Below are 10076 nucleotides of genomic sequence, written 5' to 3' on the forward strand. Positions count from 1 at the left end.
GCACCCTCCTGTTGCCGACAGTGCGGCCGGGCGCAGGCTGGCATTGCTGTGCCCTTTAGCAGGACATGAAGGCTGTGCTGCCAAAGAGACCACAATGGCACATCGGGGTGGGCACCCAGGCAGGCGTAGTGCCCTGGTGAGGAGTGGGGAGCCATGTCTCCAGGGCTGCTCCACCTCAGTCTCTGCACTCACACCAGCACTGCCCTCAGAGCCCTTTTCCAAGAGCCTCTGATGCTCCATGCCAGGCCGAAGACCCCCTCTGCAGTGCTGCACCCTTTGCAGCTTGGTCCTGATCTAACTGGGGACAATGCTGTCTCGTCACTGCAGCCACCTGCCCTTACTCCTTCATGCTCCTTTCCTTTGTGCAAACACGTATGGGACACGGCAACCTCAGGTCTACCATTCAAAATGTGCCTCCCGACTGCTGTCCCTCACACCCACATCCCCCAGGTTGTATTCTGCCAGCTGCTTCCCACCGCCTCCCCAGCCCAGGGCCACCACGGACACCTCCCTCCAGCATCTCCTGTGACAAGTCCTTGGGTGCTAAGCGGACGGCTCTCATCCGATGAAGCCTGTGCCCTTGGGTGCCGGGCTGGCTGTGCTCACACAGGCAAGCTCCAGCCCATGGGCTCGGGCACAGGGACAGTCACCAGGTAGCTGGAGGGCACGTAGCCCCTCTGGCCATTCACCTCCACCAGGCTCCACTCCTTGCTCCCCTTCTTGTCGTGCGGCTCCAGCACCACCACGGGCTGCCCTGCCTGGAGGCTCACCTCCTGCGGACTCCTGGCTGCGAAGGAGAAGCCGGCGACCACCTGCGAAAGGCAGGGTAAGGAGGGAGGAAGCCCTTGCTGGACGCGAGAGTCATGGGGGAAAGGACATAGGTGGCAGGGCAGGACCTCGAGGGGACATGTTTCCAAGAGGGCAGCACAGTACTGCCATTGATGGAGGGACACTGGGGACCCCACCAAGCACAGTTCTCTTGCTCTGTCCGCCCCAGGTCCCAGCAAGGCAGACACCAGCCTCGCAGGGCACTTGGCCAGGGGCTGCGACACTCCCCTGCTAGGCAGGTGGCTGCAGATGTGTGACCACGTGTGTGCTGGAAAAGCAGGTCCACCTTCCCACCCACACGCTGCACACACAGGGACCAGCACGGAGCTGGTGGGGTTGCTAGGAATGGCCCTGGAGGGTGTCCCCACTCTCACCTGGAAAGCTGGAGTGAAGGTGGCCATCTGGGGTCTGGGAGCTTCAGGTGACACATATGAATGTCGTCTTCTCTCTGTGCTGCTCTCCAGGGCTGGCATCTGCATCCCGGGCTGCTGGCTTTGTACTGGGCAATAGGGCTGGAGTTTTCCAGCAGGCACAAACCCTCGAGGACCTGGAGGACACGCACACACACAGGTCATGGGGCCCTGCTGCCTGGCACATGTAGGACTGGTTGGAGGAGAGAGGAATGACAACTTGGCTGTTGCCTGCCACGGCACAGCAGCCCTGTGCAAGCTGCTCCTTCACTAGGGGATATCCAGCAGCAAAACCCTCCAAAAAGGGGTTTCAAGATGTTTCTGTGTACATGGGATTCTCCTTATTCAGTCATGATGAGCCACAAGTGCTCCCTCATGGGGAAACCTGAACTTTACGGCTAATGGCTGCTGGTGTAGCTGGCCAAGCAGAGGTGGGTTTGGGCTGAGCAAACCCTGGAAGGGAGGACCTGGGAGGCAATGACCCGCTGTTTCATCCGAGATGAGGAAGTGGTTTGGGTTTGGTTTCTGACCCTGGTGCTGAGGCAGGGAGAGGCTCCCCGTAGAGCTCACAGTACCTCCAGCATCCACCAGCCATCTGCTCGTGTTCCCCTTAGTGTCCACACTTTGCAGCAGAGCTACAATCTGTCCCCTTTGCAAGGTCAGGTCCAAGTCTTTGCTGCCACTGATGTTGCTTGTCACTTGGTAAAGTTTGTCTGGGCCATGCTTGCTCACAAGAGAAAGGACCTTCCGCTCCTCGGCAGGGTTCAGAGGCTGATGGGGAGCAAAAAGACACAGGAGCACTTGATAAGACAGGCAGGAGACTGAGGCCCTCCATGTACATATGCTCTCCTTTCTGCAGGATGACATCCCAGTGAAAGGTTAGAGGAGAAACTCCTTCACACTATCTGCTCTACCTCACGGTTTGGAGACGAGTGTCCGGAACCAGAAGAGCTGAGACTGTTTCATCCCTGGTTATTCCCCGCCAGCTGCTGTCAGGGGCTTGGGGGAAATACTGTGGCTGTGGCAACCCACCGTGCCACTTTCTGAGCCAACTTCCCCACGGAGGCGATGTTCTACACCGGGAAGCTACAGTCCTACCTCTTCATCCAGCTGGCCTGAGACATTCCCTTCCCAGCTCCTACCTGTGTCACAGGGCTCGGCGTGACAGTCTCAAATGTCTGGCAGAAGGTACGGAGCTGAGCACCAGACTGCTGCAAGGTGTCCTCCACCATCTTCCAGAAACTGGGCAGAGGCATGCGGCCATGGGGCATCTGTGAAGACAGACGCTGAGATTAGAGAGGGCTCTGGGGTGGGGAAGAGCTGTGGGTAGGGTCAAAAGAGAAGGAGCAAGAAGAAAAGGGGTGAGAAAGCAAGAGACCAAACCTTGCCACTAAGGATGACCTTGGATCTAGGATCAAAGCTGTTCCTCTCTGGCTTTGAGCCTCCTGCGCTGTGCAGGGCAGTCACACATGGGGTTCTTGGGTTGCACCCAGTCCACCAGAGCAGACCCGAGGTCCTGCTGTTCTACCCCGAGCCCACAGCCCGTCCCACCTGACTATACAGGGAGACAAGTGGATATAGCTCCGGGGTAGACATCTGCAGCATAAGCATCCCAGACGGAACGAGGGGAATCCACCCTCATGATGAGGTACACATGGGCAGTGTCTGAGAGGATACTTCCACATGGCGACATCTTGTTCTCATCTTGGTCATCGGTCAGGCCAGAGCCATGCTCCACTCCAGGGCTCTGGACTGGCCTGACCTACCACATTTGCAAACATCAGGCTCAGAGAATGCTCTGCAGTGAGGAGTCCTGGGAGACATCTCCCAGGGGATGGGGGTTTGAGGGATGCTCGTTCCTCAGCCCACGAGCTGTCCTTCTCCTCCTTGCCTTCCCAGCACAGAGCTCTCAGGGGCTCAGAGTCAACACTGATCTCTCAGGCAGCACATCAATAAATTACCAGTGGTGTCCTCAAAGAGAGAGCAGGACAGTTCCTGGCAGTGAAGAAGAGACAATTTGGCTTTCCCCAGCTGAAGGGGAGTAGGGATCACTTACAAATGCTAGACAGGGAGCTATGTGTCTGCAAGGGCAGCCTTGGGCTAGAGTAATCCTTCAGTGCCCTGACATCCAAGTGATGTCCCAAGCCTGAAGAAGGCAGGTCTGGCTCAGCATGTGTGCCGGTTTGGGCACAGGTGCCAAGGGTCACTCTCACCTGCTCTAGCTCCTTTTCTGCCTGGTGCAGGACCTGGGCAGCCAAGTCCTGTTGCAGGGCACTGAAGGAGCACAGTATCTGCCCCAGGAGCTGCAGAGCTGTCTGGTTGAACCGTGGGAGCTCGGCCACGAGCAGGGCATTGATGGCGAGGTAGGTGTTCATGGCTGCCTCCTCGTCATACGTCACGCTGCCCATCTCGCTCTTCCTCATAGTCCGGCAGCTTGGCCAGGCGCTTCTTGACCAGCTGTTGTGGCCCCACCAGCATGTCTGAGAGGCTGCAGAGGGGCTGGCAGACCAGCCTGTCCAGCCGTCGCTTCTGTGGGGTGAGAGAACCCAAATCTTCACGTGAGCCCCCCAGACAGGCCCAGCTGTTTGCATGGGGCACTGTCTTAAACAGGAGAAAAGACTTGGGGACTTGTTGAAGGGCTTGTGTGGAGTGGGGAGCATCTGAGGCATCCTCCCCTGAAGGCATATAGCATGCCAACCAAAGCAAACCCTTGGTAGAGAGCAGTCACACATGCCACGATGCAAAACTTGTACTCCATGCAAATGATCGGGTAGGACCCTCATGCACAAGGGGCGGGGGTGGAATGGGGGTCCTGCAGTGACTGTCCCATGCAGGTTGTAGTGTCCTGGTTTGATGGAGGCTCTCAGCCCAAGGTCTGCGTGGTTATCCCACATAGCTACCGTCCCTCCCTGTGCTGGCGCTCCCTAGGGATGCTGGCATCCAGGCGTGGGCTTCAGGCTGCCCTGCCACTCTTCACTGCCCAGAAAACCTCCCTGACGGCGGCAACCATCACCCAAGAGGGAGGCCTGGAGAACCAAGCAGGGGTGGTAGAAGGAGACAGATGGAGGGCTCTTGGGATCCCAAAGACAAGTACAGATGCCCACACGGTGTGGGTAGGTTGGACTGAGGTTTGGTGGCAAACACCTTCTGTGAGTTAAATAAACAGTACGCCTGGTTTCCCACCATCCTGTGGTCTGCTGTAGCCCTGCCTGCCTGGTTGGCCATGAACATGTCAGGGCGCTGAAGGCAGAAATAGCCTTTAATGGCCCAGACCAGCCTCACCTGGGGCCTCTACCCACACTCCTGCTCACAGCCCATTTAAGGGCCTTCAGCTGCTTCTTAACTGTTGTGGGTGAGCTGGTTTCTGCTTCAGTCTTGTGGGTGGACCTTGGACCTCTGCTGTAGCTAGTTCAGCTCCTGGATGGACCCCTCAGATGGACATTGCAGCTTGTCTCCAGCCCTGGATGGACTTTAGAGTTGTGTTGTAGCCATGTCTCTGGCCCTATCTCCTTTTGTTTCCTGGATGGACCCTGGAGCTGGTTCTTCATTTCACGTGTCTGGGACTGTTGATGGACCCTGTTACCTGCCCCTTCATGTTCAGGTCCCAGGAGACAGTGCCTGTTTGCAAGGACACTGCCTGCTCTGGGCTCCCTCTCAGACCTTGGCTGCCCTGCCCTGGAGCCAGCCCCTGCTGTACCCTGGCAGAAGGTGTGAGAGCAACGCCTGGCTGACACCCTGAAGGAGATATACAGGGAAGGAGCACTCACAAACTCTGGGAAAACAGTGCAATGGAGGTACTCTGCAAAGCGGCGGTACTGTTGGGCAGGTCCCTCATCGATCTGCAGGTCACGCTTGTGTGGGGTGGGCAACAGGAACGCCTGAAAGGGAGATAACCATCAGACCTGACCTGCAGAGCTACCCAGCACTAGGTAAACCATCTGTAACCTATCCCTGAGTTCCCAAAGACATTCCAACATCCCAGCCTGGGTGCTCTGTGCTAGCAGCCCAGTGGGACCGATGCTCTGGGCTACTCTTGTCTGCAAGCCAGGGAGCTCACTTTGGTGTTAACAAAGCTCTCCCCTTGAGCAGGGGTCGTGCACTGGCTTGCAAAAGCCCTCCCACCCCAGCAAGGTGGCCAAGGCTGCCCTGTGGCCCCAGGCAGCCTGCCCCAGGTTGATGTTGCCTGGTGCTTTGACACTTGGGTTTGGTGCTCCAGTGGCTCCATGGAATTTCTTGTATTTGTGCACAAAATCTTCCCCCTGCCTCCACGCGGAGAGTGAGACTGGTGGGAAAGGAAAGTAGGTAGGGATGGTTTGGGTGGAGACTCTCTGCTTTGAGAGGCTTTGCTCTAATGTTAACTCTGTAGGCAACAACCTCCTGCCTGCCTGGAGGCAGGCTTTTGACCCACAACCTCTAGGCCCAGGGAAGGGAGCAGTGAGCTCCCAGAGCCCCAGCCTGCTGCTGGTGCCAAGGGAAGCCTGGCCTCCTGCTCCTCCTGGGCTTGGCTTTGCTGCCCCTTGGAGCACTGCTCCTGCACTCAGTCCTGGAGCAGCAGGAGCAGCTTCTGTTTGATTCTCATCAACCATGGCTGCCATGGGCCTCTCTGAATGCCCTGATCTCTGTCCTAAATCCTGTCTTTTTGCCTGCACTCATGTTTAGGAGACCCTTCCTTTGTAGTCTTCCCTGCCACAGGAGCGATTGGAGATGGAAATATAAAAGGGGAAAGGGATTGACCCTTTGAGCAGAAGATGGCTGCTCTGAGATGTGCGCTTTTCCTCAACCCTACAAGGGCTCTTACACAAGCAGAGGTGGCTGTGATGATCTTGTATGCACCAAGATTTGTCTTTCCTCATGGTGGGGGTACTGCTACGGATAGATGCCCAAGAGGGAACTGCCAGCCAGCACAGAGAGAGGCCAGGCTGTCTCTGCCCTATGAGAACATGTCTTCACTGGCTCCTCAGAATGTCTTTGAGAAGCTTTCGGAGGGAGAGAGACTGCATGCAGCCCCACTTTCCCCCACCAGCAGCTCCTCTGAAGCTCCATCCAAGCCCCAGCATGACTCCTAACCACAGCTCACTATCTAGGCTGCCCAGCCCATTTGCAGACACTTGATGTGCCAGCTGAAGCCAAGAAGCTGGCTTACAGAGGTGCAGCTCCCCGAGGGGCAGTGCCAGGCAGGTCCCCAGGAGCACTTGATGTCCCAAGGAACAGTCATGCCCTGTCCCCCTAACTGATGCTACATCTCACTGTCATACAGATTGCCATCCCCACATTTTCTATTCTAATCCCATTTTACTCACTCTTTGGGCTACAGAGAGTCTTTCTGTCCCCTCTTCCTCCTTCCCAATCCTATATGGGGAGCCCTCGTCAATATTTTCACGACAAGGTCTTTCCAGCCCTTGAATTCCTGATTTCTGAAGCCTCTGCCATTTCCTGAGACTTTACTGATACTACAGTGTCTGGGGATTTCAAGTTTTGCCATTGCTCATCATTTCATTTCCCTCAGATACCCCAAGGGATTTCCAGGAGAAAATCACAGCAGCTACTCAGCTGGGTCATCTCAGAAGGGAAGTTTGTTGTTTCCCTGATTTGTGAACACTTCTGCCTTATACCTGTTATGCAAGAGTTCCCAGGCTGAACAACACTTAGCCTTCTCAGATATTTAATGCCTTGAAATAATGATCAGTTTAAGGACTGATTATTCCCAAATGATACCCAGCTCAGACTGTGTCAACAAAGCCTTGACTTTTTTTTAAGCTCTGCTGGACCCAAGCAATCCTTGGATGTTACGCAAGCCCCTGGCACAACATCTTTAGCTGAGAGATGCGAGCCACTGAACATCCCCAACTGACACTGGTTTCCACAGGGCTTTAGAGTATTCTCCAACCCCAAGGAACAAGTCCTGAGGCCTGGATGGGGCCAACCCCCTGCAAGTTATTAGGGTTTTACCTCTAAATGGTCCAGGTAGGATGCCATGTTCTCCTTCAGCACAGCCACGCTGGACACCACGCACTGGAACTTCTCCTCCAGGTCATCATACTCCCTGTCCTCCGTCTGCAAGGCAAGGGCTGGCTTATCCCCAGCACGGGCAGGCCAGGCAATGCCTCGCCTCGGGCAGGGCTGATGCCCCTCACTGGGTACTAATGTAGAAAGCAGCCAGGCACCTGCCTGAAGCTCGCAGTGCTGGGCACAGGCAGGGGAAACCCTGAGAGGCTCCAGGAATCTAAAAAAGGGCCGAGATCTAGGGTGCTTGGGATGCATGCAGAAATAGGGCTTTCGGTGTGGTTATGGTGCTGGGGAACACCAGGGTGTCTTTCCTTTTGCTGGCGTGCCCGAGGATCCTGTGGGTCCTTTGGGGGCCAAAGCACTCCCCTGCAGCGCTCTGAGCCAGGCAGCAAGGTGTGTGCCCTGCATCCCTCTTGCCTTGCTGGTCCTTGGGACTGGGGACCAGGAGCCGCTCTTAGGCTGCTGAAAAATGGGACTGTGGCTCATGTGAGAGCAAGGGCCACTGGGTGTCAGCATTGGCCATGCCACCTCCGCTCTGCTCGCCCAGTCCCACTGGTGAGGCATCTCGGGAGGCAGTGGAAAGCCCCAGAAACGACCCAGGGAGAGGCAGCAGGGTGCAGGCTGCCCACCTTGGCCACGATGCCGGCTTCGTGCATGAAGAGTCGGCTCAGCCGCGTGGTCTTCTTGGCGATGGAGTGCGTGTTGAGGCGCGCGAAGCGGTCTCGCAGCGTCAGGTGCTCAGCCTTGTTGTATTTGGTTGCTGCTTCGGGTGAGGGCACACAAGGTGGGAGGAAAAAAGATCAGAAGGGGAAACTTCAGGGCAGCATCCTCAGCAGCCTGAGTGGGCAATGCGGGTGAGCAGCACCGAGGCTCGGTGCTGAGAAGTCGTGATCGACAGGATAAGCACAAACCACATCAAAGAAGGGCAGCCCTGGGGAAAGTACTATGAAAAACCAAAAAGAAGAGCAAGCTCCCATTTGTGGGGAGCCTGATTTCTCCTATCCCAAGGGCAGGACTGTTCCTTCCCACTCCCCAGCTCCAGGAATGCAGACAGAATGGTTCTGTGCCCAGCCCTGCCATGCCACCCTGCTCCTGCAGCCTTCAGGTCTTGCCCAGAGTGGAATTTGCAGGACCGGAGCAGCGCTGGGAGCTGCCCGCACAAGTCTGTGGCTCCACCAGGCAGGACGGGTGGAGGGCAGGAGGGCTTTGAACTGATTTAAGTGGGAAGTAGTGCAACACCAAGGGGACATGACTGGGGTTGGGATGGGGCTTCCCAGACACCATGCCCTGTGCCCGCTCACCTACTTCTCTGCGCCGTTTGTACTCGTTGATGTTGGTGTTGACCTGGGCCATGGTGCGGACGGCTGCCTGCAGGGCTGGGTAAGCGCTGGCGCTGGGGGGGGTGTTCTCCAGGATCTTCCCCAGCAGCAGTGGGTATTTGGTGACCCTCTGCACCGGCATCACCAGGAAGAAGCTGAGGTCCAATGCACCCGTGTGAGGCCTGACAGAGACGGGAATTGCTCAAGGTCAGCGTGGAGGGCTGCCCTCCCACCCTGCTGCTCCCCCCAGCTTCTCTATGAACATTTTGGGGAGAAATCAGACCCTTTCCAGCTGCAGGGGAGTTTTGCTGCCTTGGACCTATAGGGGAGCTGTGCCCCGCAGCTGTGGGGGGTTTCTGACTGTGAAGCCCTGCTCCCCGCCAGCTGGGGGGCCACCCCCCCAGAGTGCTGGCAGAGGGATGCCATCCCCGCCAGCCCCGAAGGCAGTGCCAGCCCCGGGCGGGCACCCTGCCTCCCTGAACAGTGCTGCACTTGTCTAGCTGGGAGGCACGGGATCAGCGCTTGCTCAGGGGCAATGGGGAGGGAGGGTGTGGGCAAAGTGCAGGCAGGACTCCCCTTCTACCCGCACGCAAGGCATCACTTGTGAGGGAGTCACATCGCCTGTGCCCTGAAATAGCCGAAGGCAGTGCCAGCCCCGGGCGGGCACCCTGCCTCCCTGAACAGTGCTGCACTTGTCTCGCTGGGAGGCACGGGATCAGCGCTTGCTCAGGGGCAATGGGGAGGGAGGGTGTGGGCAAAGTGCAGGCAGGACTCCCCTTCTACCCGCACGCAAGGCATCACTTGTGAGGGAGTCACATCGCCTGTGCCCTGAAATAGAGAGAAGCAAATCCCGGCAGTTCCTCTGCTGACACTCCTGCTTCTCCTGGCTCTGACAGTGTTTGTGACCCCCCCACAATAGATCAGGAGCAGTTTAGCAGGTCCCCTGGGGCCAGCCCATCTCTGGTCAAACTGGGGAACACGTGCCCTCTTTGGCTTGTGAGCCACATGAGCGTGTGGAGCAGGCAGGAGCTTTGAGTACCACCCCATCCCTTGCTTTGCGGTCCACCATAAAAGACCACCAACCTGTAGTGCTGCTTTGGGAAGTGGCCCCAAGCATGCAGGACAGGCTGCCAGGGACTACACCAGGCAATGCCACAAAGGTGGCACGTACCCATGCAGGCAGGTTGTCCCAAGAAAAGGGCAAGGCCAGTAGGTAAAACACGGAGAGGGAGGTGGTGGCCTCAGCAGCAGGCACCTACACTGTGGCATTTAGGGTTTCCAAGATCTCCTCCTGCAGCCGGGGGTCCTTGCGGTAGCTCTCCACCAGCAGAAGGGCATGCTCATAGCTGGCACAGTAGATCTTGTAGACGGTCTCCATCTCCTCCTTGAACTCCTGGAACAAGGCGCCTGGGGAAGGAGAGCGAGGCTGAAAAGGACAGTCCTACCCTACAGCCTCAGAAAAGGCAGGGGTTTCTCTCCAGCCTGCTGGAAGGGTGAAGCCAGCAGAGCAGTG

General features: G+C 57.2%; 1 protein-coding gene across 1 annotated transcript; it reads right to left on the reverse strand.

The window, feature by feature from the left end:
* Positions 1-602: 602 nt before the first annotated feature.
* On the reverse strand, positions 603-9970 carry ARHGEF37 (Rho guanine nucleotide exchange factor (GEF) 37; the record flags this gene model as incomplete). Its single annotated transcript, XM_009697473.1, is given in 11 exon segments — positions 603-812; positions 1203-1375; positions 1814-2009; positions 2381-2509; positions 3452-3659; positions 3661-3767; positions 5006-5116; positions 7188-7292; positions 7874-8004; positions 8546-8745; positions 9823-9970. Coding segments are annotated over 11 exon segments (1718 nt in total), but the record flags the coding sequence as incomplete, so codon positions are not given.
* Between the last annotated feature and the right edge of the window lie 106 nt (positions 9971-10076).

Source organism: Cariama cristata, unplaced genomic scaffold (assembly GCF_000690535.1).
Source record: "Cariama cristata isolate BGI_N322 unplaced genomic scaffold, ASM69053v1 scaffold22173, whole genome shotgun sequence".
Classification (NCBI taxonomy): domain Eukaryota; kingdom Metazoa; phylum Chordata; class Aves; order Cariamiformes; family Cariamidae; genus Cariama; species Cariama cristata.